General features: G+C 32.8%; 2 protein-coding genes across 9 annotated transcripts; one reads left to right on the top strand and one right to left on the bottom strand.

The window, feature by feature from the left end:
• Positions 1-1,428: 1,428 nt before the first annotated feature.
• LOC110097928 (DNA-binding protein S1FA) lies at positions 1,429-17,728 on the bottom strand. 8 transcript variants are annotated; one of them, XM_020824634.2, is made up of 3 exons: positions 17,680-17,728; positions 14,429-14,481; positions 1,429-1,873 (listed from the first exon to the last, which is right to left on the bottom strand). In XM_020824634.2, exons 2-3 carry the CDS (start codon positions 14,450-14,452, stop codon positions 1,661-1,663), a joined length of 237 nt encoding a protein of 78 aa, XP_020680293.1. In that variant the 5' UTR covers positions 14,453-14,481; positions 17,680-17,728; the 3' UTR covers positions 1,429-1,660. The 8 variants fall into 8 exon arrangements, with proteins under 8 accessions (XP_020680293.1, XP_020680261.1, XP_020680284.1 ...); XM_020824602.2 differs by having other exon boundaries at positions 1,429-1,882; positions 17,680-17,695; XM_020824625.2 differs by lacking the exon at positions 17,680-17,728 and adding an exon at positions 14,757-14,858.
• Positions 17,729-20,464: 2,736 nt separating this feature from the next.
• Positions 20,465-21,235, top strand: LOC110097969 (protein transport protein Sec61 subunit beta). The gene has a single exon (XM_020824656.2). It carries the CDS (start codon positions 20,564-20,566, stop codon positions 20,882-20,884), a length of 321 nt encoding a protein of 106 aa, XP_020680315.1. The 5' UTR covers positions 20,465-20,563; the 3' UTR covers positions 20,885-21,235.
• The last annotated feature ends 5,448 nt before the right edge of the window (positions 21,236-26,683 follow it).

Below are 26,683 nucleotides of genomic sequence, written 5' to 3'. Positions count from 1 at the left end.
TGTTTTAATGGGCACCGTTGCTCTCGGTGGAAGCTCATATCATCACCGTCGGTTAGGCTATTTTTCTTAAGCGGAATAAATTAAGAGAGGCCGTTAGAATTAGTATCATCAAATAATAATAAAAATATTACTATTATTATTTTAATAGTGTGTTTTACTGTTTTGCTTTGATTTCATCACAATTGTAATTTTAATTTAAATACTCTAATAAATAATAGTTCATAAAATTATATTTTATGTGCTCATAACTTTAAAATATAAAATATTATAGTATTAGTAAGATAATATTAGTATGAATTGAGCTTAATTAATTATATATTATATGCTAACAAATCAAACATATATGCTTATTATCAAATAACTTCCTCTTAACATCATTATTTGTTTAGTTACTCATTTTAGCCATTATATTATCAAACCAAAATTAATATCTAAGTCTTGTTATTGTACTAAATAATGCAGCTCTAATATTAATTTAGACTTCGTTTGAGATTGCTTTCTTACTACTTTTTGAAACAGCATTTTAATATAAAATTTTTTAGATTAAGAAATTTTTATATTAAAAAGCAATAATAAATCGGTCCAAAACAAAGCCTTAATATTGTCGGTATGCTGGGAAATAGGATTGGCATGGTTAAAATAGTGATGGAAAACCCCATAATGTTAATCATTCATGTTAAACGTTAATACTAATTAAGTTCCAACAAAGGCCCCTAACTAACAAGTGAGGTTAGTAGAGATAGAACCACCAAATTTACAGCTAGAATGAGTCCTTCCAGGCCAAGCTCAGCCTCTAGTTCCAACTAAGCATTGGAATTTAAAGCCTAAGCTCGCATCAATCATGAACTTAATAAGGAACTCAAAGATCATCTACTATTGCAAAATAGGGAAGCAACTGTCAATTTGTTGCAAACCCTCTCAAAAGAGAAAAAATTATTCCGTGCGGAATCCGAACGCATACGGATGCGAATTCGGACGAGCCACATAACTGGGGGTCAGTGCATCCAATGATGTGACGCGTTCGGACGCCGCATTTAAAAATCTCTCCTCAAAGAGGTACGATTGTCTCATCTTAATGGTCCAATTCTCATTGGTGGCTATAATTAAGTCCAAAAATCTGAATAAATTTCAAATACAACTTCTAAATTTAATTTCAATAATCCAAATCAAAAACTTGACCAATGAGACCAGAGATAAGAGGACAAAGAAATAAATTATAGATCCACTTTTAATAAGAGATAGGCTAAACAAAAGCTGACTCGGCAACTTATACTAGACTTATTGGCAGCTCAAGCTCAACCTTTTTTGAGCTAAAAAGCTGTTTTATGGCCGTTCGATAGCTCTAGTGGTTATGCTGCAACTTATACTTTCAGACTTTCCACTCAATATTCTAAAAAATAAAACTAAGCTAGAGCTAGGCTCTTCAGATTCACAATCAGTAAGCAGATTTAAAGAACAAAGATCAATCTCAACTTCAAATAATTATTCTGATATGCAAACAGCTTCTCTCAGTCGAAGCACCATGAGCAAGGAAAACACATGATGCAATGCTGCAATTAAGTACCTATTTTAACAAATTTATAGAGTCCACACCTTAGAATTTCTTCAAGAAATGTAAGTTGGCATGAAAGAGATGGATTCGAGACTGTGATCAAAGCTCTTATTCCCCAGGAGCAGAAACGCCCTGTCTGAGCCTTTCTTTCTTCAGCTTTTTCTTGGAGATGGGCTTCTTCTTCTTTGGAGGAAGTGTCTTTTGGGCATAAACGTAGAGAGCGTAGTTGCCAATGAAGAATAGAAGCAGCAAAGCAACTACAACGAGCAGAACAATCAGTGCAGGGTTTAAACCTTTTGATTCTCCAACAGTGTTGTTTCCCTGCTCAGTCTGCCTCAGGTTATTAACACCAAAATAATATGGAATACTAACGGAAAATATAAATTGAAAAACAATGAAATAAGGGATTGCTCGTCAAATTTTAAAAACATAAACAAATAAGGTAACATGTGAAAAATATAAGCTTATGAAAGGAAAGGCGGATTATTTAAAAAAAAATTATCATATCAATGGACATGTTAATCTAATCAAAATCCGGGAAGACTTTGTGATGCGTGTCCAGGGTAACGTTATATTTCCTCAAAGATGCTCCAAGCATTTTGTTCTAAGAACAGTAAACAAAAACATGAGAAATTTAAATTTATCAAACTCCGGTTCATATGCACAAAAGTGAAAATAGGCAGAAGTTTTTTTTTTTTTTTATCTAATGAAAAGCATAAATCTCAAGCTGAACAACCAAATTACAAATCATCATCATCATCATCATCAATCCAAAAAAGGAAACAATAAATAAAATTCATTAAAAAAAACTTTATTGATCCTTTTCATATCAAAACATAATTTATATACAGAGCCTACAAAAGGAGAGATTATTCTGTGCAGATGCCGAACGAGTTCACCGTCTGGAGACCAACCAGAATACGCCATGTCAGGGGTATTGAGCTCGGTACTGAGTCGCAATACTGAGCAGGAGGTGACGTGGCGCATTCTGATTGGTCTCCAGACGACCTTCAGAGTCCGCACAAAATAATTTCACCTGCAGAAGGGGCAATTCTCCAAGTCATTGGATTTGAGAAAAATGTGGAATCCTTCAAAGCAATTAGATTGATGTTGAAATGCTGACCCAAATTGATTCAATACAAAAGTTAAAAAGAATTGAATATCTCAAATTATGGGATGGTGACAAAGTATAGGAATATTAAAGGTTGAGAAAACAGCACAATTGAAGCCAAATATGCCTACCCTATCACCTTGCGCACAAACAATAAAAAAAACAAATCAATTTTCTACATCAGGCTACTTTTTCATATGAAACAAACATTCAGAATGTGCCCAGCAAATTCAATTCCAATTTATCCTACCAGAAAAAACATGGCCATCGCTGTTTAGGATATTCTCGCTCTAGAAAGCAATAGTATCACAAAATGTGAGGTAAGAATGAATGGCATTTAACATGCAAAAAAGCTACCCGTAAGAAGAAAAAGTCATTCGGATGTTACATATCAAGATGTAAATTGCACAATTTAAAATTTAATAAATTACGTAATCCATGAGTCAACTGATCAGCTGACAAATTCCCCCACCCTCTAAGAGATTACTCTGTGAGGACACCGGACGGGAAGAACCGTCCAATTTTATCTCTGTGATCAGTAAAAGCACAGTTCATTGTTCACAGAAACAAACCGGACGGTTCTCCCCATCTGGTGTCCGCACAGAATAATTCATCCTCTAATGGAGAGCTCGAGGGATTAAGTCATTCAAGAGAAAAGTATATTATTTACAAAGTATCCAACTTAAACAAAATAGCACCTTGCAAAATTCTAAAATCCTTATTTGCATGGCACTCATTCATGCTTGGAGGATTAAAAAAAGGCAGTGAAGAATTGTATACGGTTTAGGATTTACTAATGTAAATTTAAGTGATGTGAAACAAAAAAAAAAACAAGGCCACAATTTGAAGTTGCCGAACTCTTATTTTACGGAAACAATTAGTCCCTTTTGATACACAATCCGAACACACATTTAATATGCTCCAAATAATAATATAAAAATCAAGAAAAAACAAAATTCTACAGGAAATCTTTAGGCTGGATGTAAATTTCCACAACAATTAAAATTCACACCACCAAAAATAAAATTAGTGTGTAACAAATTTAATAAGATATCAAACATGTACAAACCAATCAAAAATAACTTTAGAAAAAGCAACTACTGAAAATTGTCTTTAAGACTTCCAAAACATTTCAAGAATCCATATTTACAACACACTCCGAAAATTCAAAGAAAATAAAATTTATATAAAAAAATTACTTCGTTCAATGGGTATTTATAAACCAAAAACCAAATTAGTACCTTCTCAGAATCCTCCAAGATCCAATTAAATACAAGTTTGAATTTAGCATCATCAAATTTCAGCAAGACACCAATTTTCCAATCTCATCCAACAAAATAGTAACTCTCGATTTACAGCACAGGTCAAAATCGCAGTTAACAGGCTAATCCCAATTATAATACCAGAATTAAGGACATAGAGCAGCCAACTTAGCTACACTATTAAAATGTCAAAGAAGGAAACTACCAACCCAACATTGCTATAATAAGGAAAGTCAAAGACAAAAAATAGGAAGGATGAGAACACCCAATCAGCGAAAATAACAACAATAATCGACCAAATAGTTGCTTGGAAGCGACTGAAAGGAAACCAAAGAAACATATCACATATTAAAACAAGGAATCGAAAACTGCTAAACAAGAGAATCCAAGTGTTGAATCAATCGATTTGCGCTGATAAATCAAACCCATTGAGGTAATCAAAGCACTGAAGAGCACATCCCATTCTCAGATGCATGTTAAATAGAAAGAAACTAGAAAAATATAAAATTAGACAAATATAGCTAAAATGACATCAAAAGAACTCCAATGAATAAAGACTTAAACTTGTATTATTCTGCGTATTATTGAAAAAATTCAGATATGACAAATTAAGTATTTGATATTTATCAAATAAATATTTGCATAACTAGTGTGCTTTCTACAGGGTAAACCATGAATGGTGAGAACTGTCTCTGTCAACCTAAAAAATCAGGACATTCCTAATATCCATCATCAAAAGTGAACAAAATCTCGATAGGTAAAATAGTTCTTGAATGATGTAAGTAGTCATGAATGCTAAGGTATTCTATGTGAATTTATAAAAGAAGATGGAAAGAAAGAAGGATCTACAACATTAATAGCATATTCATGAAATAAATTCAAATTAGATGTATTGAAGATTGTTCTAATAATAGTACTTTCTAAAAAATTTAGCTTACAAACACTCACCCTAATGTGCTGTAAGATTTTATATGGCCCCATTTTTCTTTTTTAGTTAATTTCTTGCAAGTCCTAAAAAGAAATTGATACGGCGGACGCATCAGAGGTACGCACCAAGTGGATCCAAGAGCCGCTGGACTGGCCACTCCAGCAAATTGCAGCCCAAGTGGGGCCGGCGGACAAAGAGGGGGAGTCGCTAAGGGGGTGGGGCCCGACAAAGAATTAAAACATTATATTATGAGAAAATCCTTTCCTAATTGAAATCCTTTTCTAGTTTAATTATTTTCATATTTATGAGGGAAAAATATTAGGAAGGAGGCTGGTTTAGGAGGGAGGAATGAAGCTTATTAACAGCTATAGTAGGGTTTATTTTATTCTTATACATATTTTATTTTGAGTGTTGTAGTTCTCTTTTGTGAGGGATCCTAACGTCATCTAGGGTTTGGGAGAGAAGGTCCTCCTCTCGAAAGAGGACAATTGTATCTTGCTTTTGTTCGGAATTGATTTTCCTATAAATAAAAATCCATTTTGTGTTGAATCTCTTGGAGTATTTTGTTGTCTTGGATACCAAGATGAACCAAAAATTTTTCACGATTCAAACACATTATTACCTTATCATCAAGGGTATGCAAAAATACTAAGAAGCCTAAAAATTCGAACCAATTCATTTTGTTTGGGATTGGTTTCGTTTAGATTTTTTTTTTTTTTCTATACCAATTTATTTTGTTTGATTTAAGTTTGAAGTTTTATAAAACCAAAACAAATCAAGCCAAACTAACTAAGCATAATAACAATAAATATAAATCTTATTCCTAATATTTACTACCAGGCATTCATCTGATTAATTTAGGTAGAATCACAATCTTTCTTTGATTTACTTTTAAGAAATCTTAATCATTTAATGATCCATAAATTTAAAATAAATTTTCAAACTAAAACTAAACAATTAAAAACAATTTGAAATATAAGTGAAACAAAATAAAAGAATAAACTTCTAAATATTTATGCTCTTAAACTAAAAAATAAAACATAAACTGAAACAAATCAGATAGTTTATTTTGGTTTGCCATAATATTGTTTTAATTTTGGTTTCAAGATTGGTTTAGTTGATTTTAAATGCAAGTCTGATTGGAACTGAACTGAACAATGTATACCTCTACTTATCACTTATTTTGAATCTGCATGAATCATATTCACATAAGTAGTAAGCTTATTGTTGTCATAACTAATAATTATTATTTTTTATGAATTTCAACATTCTCATGCAAATCATGCAGAACATGAAAATGATAGCATAATATGTTTCTTTAGGGATACTATTAAGGACCTATGATGACGATGAGATGACACTAAAAATCAGAAGCTCCACATAAATATGATATGTCTATATAGAAGGACAACTATAACGAAAATTAGCTCAGCCAGCTCTAATATTAGTGAAGATTCTTGCACTTTCAGATTCTTCCAAATGGATGAACAGTTGGATTCATGTTTTCTTTAAGACAGTAATTATTAGCAAACTGTTAAAATTATTAATGTTATTGAATTTCCACAACTCTCTATATATGAGTTTGAAATTCAAGTAACCACAAACCTAAAATAAAATTAAAATGCATCATAGGAATAATATTAACAAATAATATATATTTTATTAGTTTGCTCAACATTGATTATTCACTTTTCCGTTCAGAATCTCTTTCTTATTTTGATCAAATGAATCATTAACTATAATAGAAATAATTTGTTCAACTTCACATTCAAGTTTAGATTCAATGCTTATTAGAGGCTTAAGTTCATACTCAAAGTAGATCCAGATTCTTAGGGGTGTCAATATTGGTCTCGACCCGAAAACCCGACCCGAAAATTTCGGGTTCGGGTTCAAGTTTTCGATCCGTTTCAAAAAAACGGGTACCCGGAAATGACCCGGCTGCCCGGTCTGCCCCCTCTACTGGCGTCGTCATTCTGCTCGCAAGCATCGACTTGCTGCCGAGTGCCATGCGTGAGTACGTGACGCGTCTGCCTAGTGCGGCAATGCCCGGCTGCCCGTGTGATCCAGCTGCCCAGTGCAGCACAGTGACAGTGCCCCGTCCGCCAGTCGCCTCTGCGCCCGCAGCCCGTCGCCGCTGGCTGCTGCTACCGAAAGCCGAAGCGTGACCCGACGTGCCGCTCGGGTTGACCCGAACCCGAAGCGGGTCGGTTCGGGTCCGCAAAACCGACCTGTATACAAAAACGGGTCGGGTTCATGTTGACCCGAATAGTGCCGGGTCAGTTTCGGGTTGACCCGAAATTGACAACCCTACAAATTCTATTGAAAGCCAGGTTCGCATTCAAGGGTAGATATAATTTCACGTTAAAGCTCAAATCCACAATCAAAATTAGATTCGAGTTCGAATTTAGGTTTTCATGTAATCGTAAGTTCACTTTCAATTTCATTTTCAATTAGTAATTGAGGTTAAGATTCAAGCTCAACTTCAAACTTAGATTATAACTCTTGCTCAAGTAAAGGTTCAACTTGATTAACATATTCTAATATATGTATAGATTCAGATTTCACAATATCAAAGAACCCAATGATAACCATAAATCTTCATCTAATTCAACTTCAAAAGGATATTCACTAAACTACTATTTCATTGTTTAGATCAAATTTAACTATTAGTATTTTCCTGCCAATTATGTTTAACAGGTTTTCGACAAGAATGTCACGATTTCTTGCTGGGTTTTTTTAAGTATAGGTGTGGTAATCCTGCAAAATGATTATAATGTCTTCACATTCAAAGATCAAGATAAAACATCAAATAATACTTTAGTAAATTATAGCTTAATTCATTCTTAACCTCTTGTCTGCGACCTTTAACGAAATAAATAATTAAAACAAAAAATTCTCCAAGCAAATAATTTCTAACTATAAGACTCATAAAACTATCATAATCTTCGCAACACCATATACACCTTTGCTTGCAACACATAAATTGTTCATCTAGTTGACCCCTTTCACTTAAAGGCATATTGCCCTTAAAGAATAGATATTTGGTTAGCCCATGTCAGTTTAATTTCATTTATAATACTTCACCAAAATAATTGAGTATGTCAAGCCACTTTTGATTAACCACGTCAAAATCATAAAGAATCAAATAAATCATAATATCCAAAGAACTGTTCCAAACTATTGATTTATTAGGAATACTCCTCAATAGAATGCCACTTATCAAATGTAAGAATATAATTTTTTATCATTGCAATATTGATGATGTGTTTATTTAGAATCATAGCTTATCTTATTTTATTTAAATAGCATCATTTATTATTTTTTGAAAAATCTAATTAATATATCCTACTTCTAACTGGCTTGATAAACCTAAAGATGTTTTACAGTCTAAGGTTCACTAATGCAAACCTAGGATAAAATACAAAAAGACAAACACAAAAATCAAATCCACAGCTTCCCAACTCTAATTTTAATATAAAAGTTGTCAAAATCTGAAATTCCATAAAAAATAAGGAAATAGAGCAGCAAACTTAGATTCGATATGAATTTGTCAAGGAAAGAACCAACTGAATATGGCCTCAAATAGGGAAGTCGAAGAAAGAAAACAGGTGAATTAAATGCAGTATGCTAAAGTAGAGGCAATAGTTACAGTAACATTATAATTGCAAGACTGCGGGTGCCAATCTAGAGCTACATTTCATAATCAAGGAGTAAATAGGACAACACAAGGAAATAACAACAGTATATGTCTCTGAATAAAAAAACTAGGTAGAAACAGGGAACTGATTTTTATAACACCACCAAAACACCAAATCAACTGCAATAGCAACAGAACTCTTTGAAAATAGTGACTAACCTGTGATTAAAAAGAAAGAGAAGAAATTGAAAACATCTGAATTAAGGAAATCAATGGCTAAATTGAGCAAACTTATAGTAGTAAACCAAAACCATGAGGTAGTCAAAACACTCAAAAACACACCGCATTCTCATAAGCGCCATCATCATATGCATGTTACATCAAAAGCTAACTTAAAAAATAGAAACTAAGACATAAAGGAAATAGACTAATAGCAATGCACATGATTTGTATTTCCGATGAATAAAATCTATCATATTAGTATCAGTTGCAGCCAAGTCTTCAATTATATTGCACACAAATCTTCTTCCTCTTAGCCATCATTGCTCCTACCCTTCTTAAATCCAGCTCCACCATATTCATCATTGCTGCTACTCTCTTACGAAGACGTGAAGTGACTATTTATTGTTTTCCTGATCTCACAACCTCCTCCTAATGCACAGCACCATCCTCTTTCTCCCAACGCAGTTTATTAACAACCCTCCTCCCACTCTTCCTCCCTACAAACTGCACCTCCTCCTCTCCTCCCAAAACATTGTACTGTCCTCACCCCCATTGACACCCTCACCCTCCTCAACCTCTTTCTCCTCCTCCCATTTACAGCTTGTTAAGTTGATTGACAAGGCCAAAGTCAATAACTAGTCAAACTAATAGTGCTAAGCTCAAGATCAAGGTCCCTAATAATGGCTAAGTTGAGCTCAAACGAGGGATAACTTGGACTCGATTTAGCTAATTTATAATAATTCCTTAAAAAATAAGATTAAAGCAATTGGCTAATGCCCGTGCATACAATTAGAAACATAATTGCACAATTATCATCATACATATTAATAGCACACAAAAGAATGTGTTATAGCCATAGCATAACATAACATCTCTTGTGCTAGCTCATAGCAATGTACAACTAACATATCAACAACAAAGCCTTTATCCCACTATGTGGGATCGACTACATAAATATTTTTTTCTCCATTGTGTCCTATTAAGAGTCAAATTCTCATTTAAATCTAATTAAAAAATATTATTTCTAATATTTTTTAACCAAATCTTTTTAGGTTTACCTCTACCTTTCTTAACATAGGCCGAATCTAATATATCTACTCTCCTAAAAAGGTAGGCCGAATCTAATATATCTACTCTCCTAAAAAGGTCATCGAGAGACAAGTGTTTTATGTGACCAAACCATCTAAGGCAACTCTCTTATTTGCCACCGGAGCTACTCCAAACGTTTTACATATATACTTGTTTTGAATTATGTCTCTAAGTGTAAAGTCACTCATCCACCTGAGCAACCTCATCTCCACAACACTTAATTTTATGTTTCTCTTTTAATTGTCAACATTCTATGCCATAAATCATTGCAAGTCTCACCGCCATCTTACAAAATTTTCCCTTAAGTTTGAGGGGAACTTTTCTATCATACAACAGTCCCGATGCATTTCACAACTTCAACCATATAACTTGAATTCTACAAGTAATATCCCCATCTATTTTCTCATCACTTTGAACAATAGACCCAAGATATCTAAAATGCACACTCTTTTTAGTGACTTGATCACCAATGTCACATCCACCACTATATCTATTACTACTAAAATTATACCTCCTTGTATTCGATTTTAAATATACTCGAACAAAAACCTTTAGACACTAGAGTTGATCTCCATAATTCAACTTTTTCCACAACTCCCTTTCTAGTTTTATCAACAAGAAGAATATCATCAACAAAAAACGTACACTGAGGTACATCCTCTTGCAGATGTCTAGTAAGAACATCCATGACTAAAGCAAAAAAATATGGGCTTAAAGTTAATCCTTTATATAATCCAACTGAAAAAGGAAAATACTTGGTCAAACCATCTTATGTTTGAACAATAAGTAATAGCACCTGCATGCATATCCTTAATGACTTGAATATATGCATTATTTACTCCTTTCTTTTTAAGAGCTCTCAAGAGCACTTCTCTTGGAACTTTATCATATGCCTTCTAAAAATCAATAAATATCATATGTAGATCCTCCTTACTCTCTCTATACTTCTCCATTAAACTTCTCAACAAATAAATAACTTCTATAGTAGACATACCTGGCATGAATCCAAACTAATTTTGAGAAACATTAATATCACGTCATAACATATGCTCAATGACTCTCTCCCATGCTTTTTAATGTGTGACAATATAGCAATGCAAAATAAAGCAAAATAGTACAGATTGAGTGTGCTTTAATGCATAGCACACATGACACATGCTACTTTTCAAGTTTATTTTTTATTTATTAATTTCTTTTAACCTAGTTTATCTTTTGTTTTCTTAAATATTTTTAGATAAATTAAAATTTAATGTCATCAAACCAATCACACCCACTCGTGCATCTTAAAGGGTCCTAATTCTTAACCTTTCAACCTCCCATTAAAATGTGAGCAACAATAATGATAATCTATCACAATAACAAAAATGACTTGAGTCATCAATCCAAAGCAATGATTGTCATCATTGTCGAAAAAAGCCATGGCACTAATGCTAAAAAAGTTACAAGTTACCTTTGATCCAAAATGTGACTCATTCATCAATCCAAAAGCGTATTCAACATCATAGTCATCATTATGAATCATTGTCAATCAGTTGATCCAAAATTCATGATTCTCCATTCTAGAAGCAATGAGCTAGAGGAAATCAAGTATATATAGTGTTATTATTTTGACGCTTTAAGTTTTTTTAATTATAGTGGCTTTGAATTTTATGTTGTCTTTCAATAATTTTCATGTATGCTTAACAAATTCAATTAATATGACATTGATAGTACATTTTTGCATTATGATATTTTCCCTTATATTATTGATATTTTAATAAATTATTCAAGATCTAGTGTTTTGTACTATTTTAAAATAGTTAACATTACAATATGTGCTATGACTACAAGGTGCATCTACACTATGGTGAGCTATTCACTATAGGCAAGCATGCTTAGCATATACCCTTCTTTCTTTGATGCCCACCTAATTCAACATCATGTTGTTGCAAGATAAGACTTCTTAAGACATATGTAGGTTTTTCTCCATTCCAAAGCCTGAATGTAACACTAAGTTTACCTCAACTAAAACTATCAATTGTTCTTCATTATGAATCTTATATAAAAAGAAGCATAATTTGTAACACTAATGAAAATTTCTCTCCCCCCTATAATCATAACTTTAGACATTGTTTCCGCTCCAATGCCACAATAACTGCACTTGCTTATTCTTGCCTCTTCTTCATACCACTATGCACTCAATCTTGTACATGACCATATCACAACTTCACATGCATCTTATTATTACTCGCCCTTGTGCGAGCTGAGACCATCTCACAACCTCTCACATCCACAACCTCCCACATTCTCATAACAACAAACGTTCTCTTAATCAAGCATGATTTCCTACCCACAATAACATGCGCATGCGTTATGTTGTTTCTACCAAATGCATTTTATTCTCGGGTCCCTCACTCTTTCATATCTCCTGACATGCTCATGTACTTGATCTCGTACACATCTCCATTGCACCCCACACTAATTTACTTGTTCATTATTTGTGCTCGCAATACCTCCTTCCGTGTGCAATCACTTGTTGCCTCCTTGATGTGCATTGTTGTTGCATCATGTTTCCATTCACATGCATACATAACTGCTAGCCAATTTAGATTGCAACTTGCTCAAGGCCTTTGCCCAATATTTTCAATGATACTTCTCCCTATATAACTCCAACAATATTCATTGAAATTGATCAAATCTTTCTACTACTTGCAATATGGATGACTTTGGCAGCTATGCCAAGCCTCCATTTTTTTTGGGCCATCCCAAATTATTTCTTAGCCATTTCTTTTTTTCTTTGTATGAAAATCAGACATTCGGCCACTTATTCATTGTTCACGACATACACAATGACCTAGCGCTACCTTTCAAGCAACAAAACAAACTTTGATAAAGTTTTACAGTACAAAGTTTCATCGAGGGAGAAATTATGGAACTAAGAAGTTCCATTGGCCATCATCATATGTATAAGCATTGAATATTAGTTGGATCCTGTTCATTTGCAAATATATTAATCATTGCATTATCCTCAACTAAGAAGCTCCACTAAAGGAAGAGTGTACGTGTATTGCCCAGCTTGCTAGCCTGCCTGGGTAAAAGTAGAATTCCACCAAATATGAGAGTTGAGTGCTTAGAAGTTAGGAACTTCATATATATAGAAAGGAGAGGATGATACAATTTCAACAAAAGAAAAATAAAAGCACATACAATCAATTTTCAACTAAGCGTGAAGTGGAAAACAATGAATTTTCAACAACAACAACATCCAGCATTTATCCCACTAAGTGGGTTCCGGTTATGATTGTTCGACAAATTTTACGCTCGTTATCGACTACCTAATACAATCCTCCACTTCTCTCATCCAGGGCTTGGGACCTGGCAATGAGAATATGGGGTACAAAGCATGGAATGGGAATAGTATGGCCACATGATGGCCATCCATGCAGTCATCCCCTTCTTTTTACATGTGGTTGGGTGCTTAAGTATTCTTTACGTGAGAAGGTGTGAGTGAATTGATGCAACATTTCATGAAGAGGTGTAACTAAATGATGCAGCCTTTCATGAAGATATATTTTATAACTTGGGTACTTTTATACCAAAGAGAGGGAAGAATTGATGTCTTGAAAAATGTTCGAGCAAAGGAGTTTCGTTGGGTTGGTTTGGTCAGTCCAACACCCTCGGGTTGGGTTATGCTTATTGCTCCTTTAGCCCAATGGCTCTTTAGGCAGTTTCTTTCTTCATGTACTTCATATATTAATCTATTGATCAATATCTCAAAACTCTAAATATATACCTTATAAAATTGATACTACAACTCTCAATTCAACTTTGAATATCTCCTTTTTTTGTCACATAAAAGCATAGAGTGCTTCAATTGAGCTACATTCAGTTACCTAACCTACTCTCTTTTCCTAAGTAGTCGAATCTAACAGTACACCTAACCTCCCAAATGTTGATTTCTTCCGCATCAATTACTGTTTTGAAACTTCATAACCATAAACTATGAATGCAATACCGTGTTTGATATAATCATGAGAAGCATGCAATAACAAAACTAGCTTCCTAATAGAAGAACATGCTCCAAACATAAGTTTAGATTATCCTAAAATTGTGTATTGAAAAACCATTGCATCAAATGATCAAATTACCCAAAAAAAAATTAAACTTCAACGATTATAGCAAAACCATGTGCACAAACAATCACATTCAAGATGTGGATTAATAATAAAACCTATAGCATCATACAATTCATTGTTTGTTAAAGAAGCATGCGATAGTTCTTATTAGAAAGAATTGCAACTATTCACAATTTTGTTTTTCTTTTTCCATAATCAGCATGCAATTGAGAACATACATTCAGCCGTATTCATTTGCACAAAGTAACAAACAAGCATCCAATAGAGTCGTCTTCACACGATCACACCTCAATAACCTCATAGACGAAGCAAAGTGACAAAGCTAGATGACGACAACTCTGTAGCTAGATTTGCTTGTTGTAATAAATTATAAAAGCCAATAAACAAACTATCCAGGCTAAACAAAAAGGATAAATAAATTTCTAAGTACAGTAAATGACAGGCTATAAAACTTCTAACAGATCCAAGAATTTGTTCGACAATACGAAGATAAGGGATAACCATCATCATACCCCGCCATCAGCAAAGGCTGCCATTCCCAAACAGACCTATCTCGATTTCTCCCCTGCAAAAATTAAGTCAGAAACAGAGAGAATATGTTGCTGAAGTAAATATAATAGAAATCGAGCAAAAACGCCAGCAAACAGAGGGACAGATAAAGGCGAGACTGGCTCTCATCAGAAAACAGAATTTCGTCGGTTCAATATCAAACTTTTGGAGGAGCGGAAGATGCTGATTCCGATCGATCATTTATTTAGGGCTTCAGATCGAGTTTCTGAGACGATGCTCGCGGGAATGGAAAAAAACGGAGGGGTTAGAGAGAGAGAGAGGGGGAGTTACCTTCGGTGACGCCGTCTGCGTGTTTGCAGTTTTTGGTCTCTATTGATTTCGCCGTTCCCTTTTGTTAAGGCTTTTTATTAATTCACTAGAAGCTCATCCTTGAAATTTTAATAAGACCTTTTACCTCTTCAATCTATTTAAAATGACTATTTCTTTGGATGAAATTGGAATAACATAAATACTAAAGTGATAATAAGTAAATTTAAATATAGATATTAAATTGATGAAAAAAATTAAATTATATTTTTATTTTTTAATGTTATAAGGAAATATAAATACAACTTAGGAGTTATGACTTCTAATTTACATAATTTGATTAAACATAACTAAATTAAATTGTGGCGCAAATTAGTCTTAAGATTTAATCAATTCTTTAAATATCTTAAAAAAGACACATCATAAATATACAAAAGGTAATTTCATTATATGCAAAACTTATTGAAATTTTTCATAAGGTTTGCGTGAATATTCATATTTTACATAGTTTGTAAAAAACACCCACCACATTATTTGAGATAAGATTTGTGAATAACTAAAGACAGCTAAGGTATTCTAAGGTGAGTGATGCATGAGTGAGAAAGGATGCATTGAGAGAGTAGGGCACTGAGAGTGAGCAATCAAATCAAGCTAATTACATAATTGGGGAGAATAAATGGAATAAGAAAAGTAAGGAAAGATTCATGATCAAAAGAGAGTAAGAGAGATAAAATGAAATATTGTTGTTCATAGAAGCTCCTTGATAGAGGGAGAAAACAAGCTAAATGAGAAAGAGAGTGTGAGAGGAAGTCATCACCTTGCAAAGAACCCCGTCAAGGTTAAGGAATGGTTTAAAAGGCCAAAAGAAATAAAGAGAAATAGAGGTATGCACAATACAAAAAAAGTATTCAAACATTATAATTTAAGTGGTTAAGCTTTATATCATACATCTATTCTATAGATAAAAGAGCTTCCATTGTATCGCAATAAGAAAAAAAAAACATGGTGTCAACTTAGTGTTTTATTTTAGTTGACGGCCAGGAAATGAGTAATTGAGATAAGATATATAAATATATATATATATATATAAACCAATATTTTAAAATATTTATTTAATATTTTCTAAAAATATTTTACTTTTAAAATCAAAAGATGATTAAAATATAACATACGAAAGCGTTTGAGAAAATAAAGCATTCAAACTAAACTCAAAATCAAATACAATTTTTTTGTGCTTTAAAAACTTTGTATAAACTTAAAACTTTAGCCAGAGATTCACAAAAAATTATTTCACAAAGATAATCAACAAACAAACCAGAGTGCAGTAATCTAAAATTGCAAGAAAAGTAAACTATAAAAAATAAGAATATGCAAACCAATATTATAGGGATTTGGTCAAATCAGCCTACGTCCACGCCCAAAGGTCCTCCTCTTTGAGCATTGCATTAAATTTGTCTTCCATCAACACACAGTTAGGCGAAGAAGCCCTTCTCTCTTGACCAGGCATAGAATGACCTTTACAAACTCTTTAGACCATGAAAAATCTCCCTCCTCTGGCCTCCACGGCCCAACGAAGATGTTATCCCTTCTTTCACCTTCTTAGCCCGACGAAGATGTTGATTTACCGCTAAGTTCGACGGAGTTGTCATTCCTCCTTTAGCTCCTTGCTCCGATAAAGATGTTGATCCCTAACTTCCTCAACTAGTGAGAGTATTTCGTTCCAAATACTCTCCTTCATAGAGCTTTCCTTTAAGAGCTTCATGCATAAATAAACACAATTACATAACCAAGGTACTAGCTAGCCATAGGAATTGTGTGATCCCTCTTATGCCCATTAAGTCCGTCAAGGCAATCTCCCTCTCTTAACGTCACCTCCTCTTTCTCTCATTTGAGTTGTGGTCTCTCTCCAAGCTCTCTCACTAAACAAAGATATCTCTGAAACTCTAAAGAACTATTGTCACTAAAGACATACTAAGTTTATAAAGTGGTCATTCAAAAATCATAATTTTCAAATTAAGTATTTAGATCATACAATAAGGTGTGTATACCATACAATATGATTGGTTAAATCAAATCATAAATCGTCCAAGAATTATCATGGTCATGCAGTAAGTTCTCGGGTGAATGACACAGTACAAACTGGTTTGTACAGTAGATCATTAATGTTGATTAGATCTAATTTGATTCCTTAATCCTTTGAATTAAATTAGACAATTTAAATTAATGTTCATATGGTGAAATCATGTCAATTTTTAAATTTTGACTTTTTTTTATTTTAAGTAACCATGATTTGGCAGCGGGGTTTCTCAATACAATTGATCATCATATACAATGTGATGGTTATACGGTATGATTAGTTATAACCTAATTTAATTTAATATTATTTAATTAGATAATTTAAATAATTTTTATTTGAATATATTATATAATGTGATTTGGATTGCATGTTATGATTTGGATCAAATAACATGAATTATATAAAAAGTAAATATTCACTTTTACTTCTCTTTATGTATGTGTATAGTTTTTTAGCCAACGTACACTTAATACATAAATTGACTCAAGAAAAATGAAAAATACTTACTCTGTAAAATACATACTAACTTATGCACTTACGCTACACTTTCTTAAGGTGATTCTTTAGTTCTTTGCTTGGTGTATGTACTTGAAATGGTTAGTAGCACACAAAAATAAATATCCAATATATAATACAAGAATAAATAAATAAATATCCAATAATATTTGTAATTATCAAAACTTAAGACCAAACTCCCATAACTTATAAAAATATATATAATAAAACTAATATTGAGTCATTTATTGCAATTTCACCTTAGAAGATGCTGATTCCCATCGATCATTTATTTAGGGCTTCGGATCGAGTTTCTGAGACGATGCTCGCGGGAATGGAAAAAAAAACGGAGGGGTTAGAGAGAGAGGGAGTTACCTTCGGTGACGCCGTCTACGTGTTTGCAGTTTTTGGTCTCTATTTATTTCGCCGTTCCCTTTTGTTAAGGCTTTTTATTAATTCACTAGAAGCTCATCCTTGAAATTTTAGTAAGACATGTCCCAAAAAAAAAGAAATTTTAGTAAGACCTTTTACCTCTTCAATCAATTTAAAATGACTATTTCTTTGGATGAAATTGCAATAACATAAATACTAAAGTGCTAATAAGTAAATTTAAATATATATATTAAATTGATGAAATAATTGGCAAAAGTCTATAATTAATATGAGGGGTTGTTTGAAAAAAAAAAAGCACCAATCTATCAATTATATTCATAGTGATAATTTTGTTATGTATTTCTATCAATCATAGTGTCACATATAACTAGCAATACAATATATTAATATGCTTATCGATATGTTTATCAATATCTAGCAATGTCTCTATCACACGCTATATCACATTATATTAATATCAATGTTGGTTATATATATATATATATATATATATAATCTATGAATCAATCCAATTTAATCATATGTTATCATGTAAATGCAATACAATTATGAATAATAAGATAGAGCATTCATCTTTAAGGTGGTATTTTCACCATTATATCTATCATTCATTTATCATATCAATCCATTATTATTTATCAATCACATCTTTTAATTATTTCTATAAATCATTTAATTTAACGGGCGATTATTTTTAATAAAAATAGAGTATCTATTAAGCAAAAAAGATTCTATAAATCTATAAAAAATTGGCAAAAGTCTATAAATTAATAGCAGAGGTTGAATACATAAACAAGCACCAATCTATCAGTTATATTCATACTAATAGTTCTGATATATGTTTCTATCAATCATTGTGTCGCATTTAACTATTAATACAATATATTAATATGCTTATCAATATGTTTATCAATATCTAGCAATATCTCTATCATATGTTGTATCATATTATATCAATCTAAATGTTGATTCTATCAGTTATATATATAATCTATGAATCAATTCAATTTAATCATAAGTTGTCATGTAAATGCAAATATTAATACAATTATGAATAATAAGACAGGACATTCATATTTAAAGTGGTATTTTCATCATTCAATCTATTATTCATTTATCATATCAATATATTGTTATCTATCAATCACATATTTTAATTATTTATATCTATCATTTAATTCAACGGGTGGTTTTTAATAATCAATGAAGGGTCGTCATTATCAACCCGTCGGCATAATCAGTCAATCGATTATAGGCTAACCTCGAGAATTACACAATAAACATTTATTTTAAGGAAAACATGTCGACTCACCATCCTATGCAGAGTATTGCATTTTAAGAGCAAACCTGAATTAATTATAATATTTATAGCCAATCTTCCATTCTTACATGCAAATGCATATTTATCTAATATCAATCGTATCATTTTCTCTATGTAAGTTAATATCATGTATAAAATGAAGGAATATTTATACACTATGCATTAACTAAAAAAAATAAAATCTATCAATTTATCCATTGAAGTTTAATAGTATTACAGTAAAAATGCTTAGGATGATGATAGCTATTATACATAAAAACTTAGATGATAAACATATGATAAGTAAAGAGAAAATATATTTTTATTGATTTTGGGGAGATTAATTGATATAACGTAAAATTATTGAAATAAATGTAGAATTTGAGTTACCTAACACGAGCATAAGAAATATCATAATAAAATTGACGGATGAAAAAGACATGATCAAAATTCTCTCTCCTCATTTCTCTCCCTTCCGCTCCTTTATCCCCTGTCAATGCATGCATGAAATGGGACATGGTTGCGGTGGAATGGCTTTAGCGAATGAATTAAAATATTTTATTATTTTAAAAATTACTAATTTGTCATAGTGCCATGTCGTTTAACTACCTAGCATCACTGTGCTAGCCACTAGAGACCCGATGTAGCATTTGAGCCGCCCCGACATTGTTGTGATAACTCAAAACCCATTTCTTAACAAAAATCTAAGAACTCAAAGGTGGAGTGCCACCACGCTGATGCCAAAATGCTCTTAACATCATTGCGCCATCAAGTACAATGTAGCATCGTTGCACCTTAAAATTTTCAAATTTTGTAATCAATCCTTTTTATAAATTTCAAGCTATAACACATTGTTATATACAATTTATGATGAGTCACATTGAGCATCATACTTTATCTTTTAATTTTTATTATTTTTGTGTGACACTGTGAACCCTATAATCAAAGAATGGAAATATACACTTTTGACATTGTTTGATTTTTAGTCATATTTTGAGCATACTTTTCACTCATTTATCTCTCGCATTCAACATGTTAACTTAAATCTCTCTAAATTCTTTAATTCCCATTTAGAAGATTGTTTGTCACTAAAGCCGGATGTCATTCATAAGCAAATTTATATCCGTGATGTAATTATTATACTTCTAAATATTTAATAATTTAGTTACATTATTTAGTAATTTAAATATATTTATTTAATAATTTAATTATATTAAGTGAAAACGTTTGAGACTTATAATTAAATATATGTCACAAAAATGGAATATCCACGCACAAATTTTGTTCTAATTTTCTTAAGTTATAACTAATACTTTATAAAAATCTAGAACTACCCAACCAACGTGGAACCGTCACGTGTCTATGCTTCCATACTTAAAATGTTCTGGCGGGTTATCATAAAGAAAAGAGAACGACGACCTCCTTTCTCTGGCGGAGACGAAGAGGTTGGCTCGGATCTAAGCGGTGGGAGACCATATATAAGGCCTCAAATATCCCATCCAACTCTCTTCTCTTCTCTTCTCTCTGTTAGATCTCAAACCCTAAGCGGTAAGTGGGCGATCGACTATGGCGAGGGGAAGTTCGCAGTCGCAGACGACATCATCGGCCGGTGGTGCGGGCCGCCCGACTACAGCGGGACCCCGTGGCACGCCTGCTGCTGCCGCCGGGTTGAGGCGACGAAGGATCGCCAGCGGCAGCGGAGGGGGGTCTGGGGGATTCACCGGCGGTGCTGGCGGGAGCAACATGCTGAGATTCTACACTGATGATGCCCCCGGGTTAAAGATGTCGCCGACGGTCGTGCTTGTGATGAGTTTGTGCTTCATCGGGTTTGTTACTGCGCTCCACGTGTTTGGCAAGCTCTACCGCTATAAATCCGGCGGTTCCTAATGTACCGCGTCAGATCAATAGGGGCCACGAGCTGCTCTTTGGATGATGAGGTTCTTTTGCTTGGTTAATAGTGATCTTCACTGATATTTCCTGCTTCGTGCTTTGACTTTTGGCGGTGTTTGTTTTTGTAATGATTGTTGGAAGAGGAATTTGAATGCTTTTATTTGCTGCTTACATGAGGATTTGAGTCATATTAATATCTGAATGCTTGCATCTTTTCTCCATGTGGATCTGTTCTATTTTTTTTGCCTGATTCTATATGTGTGCATCAGGAAGCATAAATTATTATTTTGTAAGGATCCTCCAGATGGATGGACCCGGATGATGTTATAGAATCGAATTGTTGAGAAATCTGGTGATAGTTTCTTAGCTAAAGTTAAGAGGAAACCTAAGCCAAGTTAATGCAGTGAGATGCTCCATTTAGTTGGTAGTATCTTTGCTTCAATCATATGGCTATGCGACGTACTTCATATCAATTGACTACGGTTTGATATTGCTGCTTTTTAATCTTTCTTGTTTTTTTGAATCACTTGTTGCATACAGTTTGAAACAGTCTTGATAGAGCATCTAATGTTTTTGTTCCCTTTAATGATCTATCTGTTAGCAAATAGAAGATGCAACTCGTGTAGTCTGTTTCTGATTATCAATTTATTCTGGACGCCTTCTCTTGTTTCTTTGCTCACAGATGAGCATAGCTTGCACATTTCAACTTAAAGGATTTTTATTCTCAATTTGTAATTTCGATAATTTAATTGAGACCTGAGATTTTTTTTTCCTATTACTTTCTTGTTCAGTACTTCTATTGTTATGCAGGATAATGCTATTGATAGCATCTGTTGATGTTTATCCAATTTCTTGGACTATTTCAAATTTTAATCTTTTCCACCTAGTTTAGTGCCACACGCCATCTCTATATAATTTTCCTATTTCTTTTCTCTCCCTTTTCTCTTGGATTTGTTGGAACTAGATTTTTGCATACGTGCTTGCCTGGATGGATGGATGCATGCATGTACAATGTATTTATACTTGATGGATAAATGTTTTGGTAGACTGTTAATGTCAAATCATCATTTTTTGCTGCTCTCATGTGGCTGTTTTCTTCATGAAACTTAAAAGCATCTATTATTGAGTGCATGCCAATTTTTATAAAAACTTTTTTTAATGTGAAAGTGGCTATCAAGAGCAATTGTTGAATGCATGAAATAATAATAAAAAGAACAAGCACCTAGAAGGCACTGAGATTTATGTGGTTCAATCAAAATAATAGTCTACATTCATAGGAGTGGGGAGAGAATATGATTCACTATCAAGAAGCACACAAGTGTACTAATAATAAGGGCACGTGATAACATTCTTCCCTAAATCTAGTATATCCAGTCTCAACACAAAGAGATGCTCTGAATCTCTCTAGCCAAATAAAAAGGAAACGTTCTTAATATCTTATAGAAATTACAAGAACCAAATAAGCGTGATAGATCTAAATTATATATGAAGATCTCTACTTGCCTGTACTTAAACATGCATCATCTTTATCTGTCTTTCTTCTTTATTTTTGCTGTTTTTCAATTACAGGTAGCTACAGCCGTCATACCCTCAAACTCATGCATACTGCTCATGCTCTTGTCCATCTCCCATTCAAATGAGTTCAGGAGTTGAAAATTCAAATCAGAATCTAGTTCAAATACTTAAATTGCAATAAAATTTTGAATCAATTTTTATCCAATTAGATAATTTGCCTAAATTTGCATTTTTGTAAAATTGACTATTATAGCATTTCGCTTTATCCTTTAAAAATTATTGATACCCAAATGATGAGATTTAATAGTTTATACTTACCCAAAGCTTAATAAACGGATAAAGCTCTTGCAACAAATATATTCACACAAAAATTTTGATTAGGTTCAACTTTTCTTAGATGGATCATTTTGCACTCATCGAGATCCCTAAATAAACATTTAAAATCACTCATAGTCAATATCAATATCACTATATAAATGCAAGACATAAGCTAATGCCTTCAAGCAAGCAAATATGTGATCATTGTATAAATTGAATATTCATCTGTAAATTTCTCAAGATCCTGAAGTTCAAATGAGTAGAATTTTTTTATTAGTATGACAACCTCTACAAATCAAGTTTTAAAAAAGTACAAAATATTATAATACTAGTGCAATGCTCAAGCAGGTGTAATATCAGACTCAACAAGCTCAAATGCAGTCGAGCCATTGACTGCTTTACCTACTCAATAAGCCATGATAAAAGGTCATAGTAATAACAATCATTGTTTTCATCTTGCCCGATGACAAATACTAGAAGTTCATAACTAAAGAGGGCGAAAGATGTATGTATAAGTTGGTCAAGCAAAAAGATAGGAGAAGGATTTAGTTCAAGTGAAGTACATTAAGTATGAAGATAAAAAAAATGCTTTTATTAGAAGAGGATATTCATAAAATGTGGATGAGATATTTTGATTAGATTTTCGATGAAGATTGTGAAAATACGATTAACTTTAATGACCTTAGCACCTTAAATGAAAATAAAGATTTTTATTTTTATCAGCATATTAGTAAAACCAAAGTTAGAGAGACTTTAAAGAAAATGAAGTGTGAAAAAGTTGTTAGACATGACGATATTCCAATAGAGGTATGAGAATGCTTAGGAGATGAAGGAATTTCTTGACTTAACGAAACTTTCAATATTATCTTGAAGACTAAAAAGTTGACAGATGAGTGGAGGAGTGTGTTGATTCATAATTTTAAGAATAAAGGTATGCACAAGAGTGTGCGAATTATAGAAAAATTAAGTTAATGTGTCATGCTTTAAAACTTTGGGATAGAGTTATTGAGTAAATGTTAGGACGTGATACTAATGTTTCTCAAAATCAATTTTGGATTCATGCTAGGTAGGTCTACTGTGGAAGCTATACATTTATTGGGAGGTTTGATGGAGAAGTATGGAGAGAATAAGGAGGATCTACATATGATATTTATAGATTTATAGAAAGTTTATGATAAAGTTTCAATAAAAGTGCTATGGAGAGTTTTAGAAAAGAAATTGGTTAATAATGCTTATACTTTAGTCATTAAGGATATGTATTTAGTAGATGTTACTTGTATTCAAACACAAAGAGGTTGGACCAAGTATTTTCCTATTTTAGTTGGATTACATCAAGGATTAGCTTTCAACCCATATCTTTTTTCTTTAGTCATTGATGTTCTTGCTAGACATTTGCATGAGGATGTGCCATGGTGTATGTTTTTTGCTGATGATATTCCTCTTGTTGATAAGACTAGAAGAGGATTTGAAGGTAAACTTGAATTATGGAGGTCAACCTTAGTGTCTAAAGGTTTTCATTTGAGTAGGTCTAAAACCAAATCTATGGCTGCAATTTTAGTAGTAATATATCTAATGGAGAAATTGTGACTTTGGGCGATCAAGTCATTAATAAGAGTACACATTTTAGATATCTTGGGTCTATTGTTCAGAGTGATGGTGAAATAGATGAGGATATTATTAGTAGAATTCAAGTTGGATGGTTAAAATGTAGGAATGCATCGGGTCTTTTGTGTAAAAAAAATGCCTCTCAAGCTTAAGGGAAAATTCTATAAGATGGCGGCAAGACCTGCAATGCTTTATGGCATACAATGTTGGCCATTAAAAGAGAAGCATACAATTATGTTAAGTGTTGTAGAGATGATGATGCTTAGGTGGATGAGTGGCTTTACTCTTAGAAATAGACTATGAAAAGAGCATATACGTGAAAAGGCCGAAGTAGCTCCAGTGGCAGATAAGATTAGAGAGAGTCGCCTTAAATGGTTTGGTCACTAAATGTCGGCATTCTGATGACTCAGTTAGGAGAGTAGATGTATTAGATTTGACTTATGTTGAGAGTGGTAGATGTAGACCTAAAAAGACTTGGTAAAAAAAATAGCATAAATGATCTTTTTATTAGATTTAAATGAGAATTTGAGTCTTAATAAGACAATGGAGAAAAAAGATTCATATAGCCGACCCGACGTAGTTGGATAAATGCTCGATGATGTTGTTGTTGTAAGGAATGAACCACATCTTATATCAAAATAGTAGAAAAAATACTAGGCTGTATGATTACACAAGATGCCTTTTGATGGAACATATGGATTTCGTATAAGAACTCTACTATTATGCGGCTTTGTCTGTCTTTTGGAAGTTTTACAAAAAATATTAAAAATATGAAGTTTGAACTAATATGGGATGAACTGGGCAAATGTGGACAATAGATTTGCATAATGTGATATGTGCCATTACAATCCTTTGCCATGATGTGTGCTGAAGGAATGATCTAAGTGGAAGCTTGTCGGCCTATAACATCTCAAATCTAATGAGGGTAGATTGATGATAGCGATGAGTGATTGTTCAAGTTGAGATAAGGAAGATGAGCTTCTATTGGCATGCTTCTAAGCGAAAGGGAGGGCATGAATGAATCAAATCTCTCTTTAAAGGAAGGACATAATGCTAGGCTATATATTAGCAAAGAGTTATGCTATGCTATACAAGAAACTTTTTGGTATAATGAGCAAATGCCCATTGGGAACTCAATAATTAAGCATGCACGTAATAGAGCACTTCTTAGATGGATGATCTTTTGGGAATTTACACACATGCCCAAAGAAAGATAAAATTGTGAGGTTTAGTTTAGTTGAGGTGACTTGGGTCAGAGGGAACAATATTTTGCATGGTGTGTTACATTCCTATTATCTACTTTTGAAGAAATGAGATCATAATGGAGGTGTTTAAGGCATGCAAAGATGAATTCCATTAGTATTTTTATTTTCTTAAATTATTTTTTCTCTATGCTTGACTAATGATTGTGTGTGATCCTTTCAATCTTGGTACAATCGAATGTTACAAATTTTTAGGAAAAGTTATCCCTTTGTACCGACACATGCTTGGATTATTATTTGATGAGTTTTTTCTTTAGCATTATTTTGTATTCTCTAATTTAGCGATTAATTTGCTAGCAAGAATGTTTATTTTTAAATTTGGTATAATTTGACCTTTTTTTATTGTGTGTAGATTCCAGTCAATTGTATGATTCTTTTATAATACTGAATTTTTATACAATTATTAAATTATCGCTGTCATGATTTATATTTATATATTTTGTTTTCATCTAAAGTCTTAAATAGTTAATTAAATCAAACGGTTATGAATGTTAACTAGACTGGTGTGATTTGAACATTTCATCTTAATTGGAAAACGTCAAGCCTCAAAGATGTTCCCATAGATCAACTCAATGAATATGTTCTAAGATCTTGTAAGACTCCTCTTTTTGGATCAAATAATAGGTCTATGTCTTTTCCATTGCCAATTTTTTCTTTTTTATGATTGATTAGTCTTTTCCATCAATCAAATGCTATATCTTTCCCATGCCAATTGATAGAGCACTCGTGACTAACAAAATTAAGTCCATGCATTCATTATCTTGTAAGATATTCTATGATCAATTATCTTCACTTTGGATAATTTTGTATATTACTATGAATTTCGAACCAATGTCTGATTGATGGTAAGCAGTCCCTTTATCTTATTTACTGAAACGCCTTTCTCGATGTAACATTTTTTGTGTACATTCGAGTTATTTTTTCTTGCAACTTTGCATTTCAATCTGGTTTTCAGCTATTAATATTGTGAAAAACAACTGTATCCTTATTTTTAATATTTTTTAATGTCATTTAGATTTGCTTTGTCTATCATTTTACTGCTTACTGCTAAGAAATTCAATTTCTGGGAGAACTAGTCTCAACCGGTGTTTAAAAG

This window comes from Dendrobium catenatum, unplaced genomic scaffold, assembly GCF_001605985.2.
Source record: "Dendrobium catenatum unplaced genomic scaffold, ASM160598v2 fragScaff_scaffold_231, whole genome shotgun sequence".
Taxonomy (NCBI): domain Eukaryota; kingdom Viridiplantae; phylum Streptophyta; class Magnoliopsida; order Asparagales; family Orchidaceae; genus Dendrobium; species Dendrobium catenatum.
The sequence above is the reverse complement of the archived record's forward strand: the minus strand, read 5'-3'. Positions and strand labels throughout refer to the sequence as shown.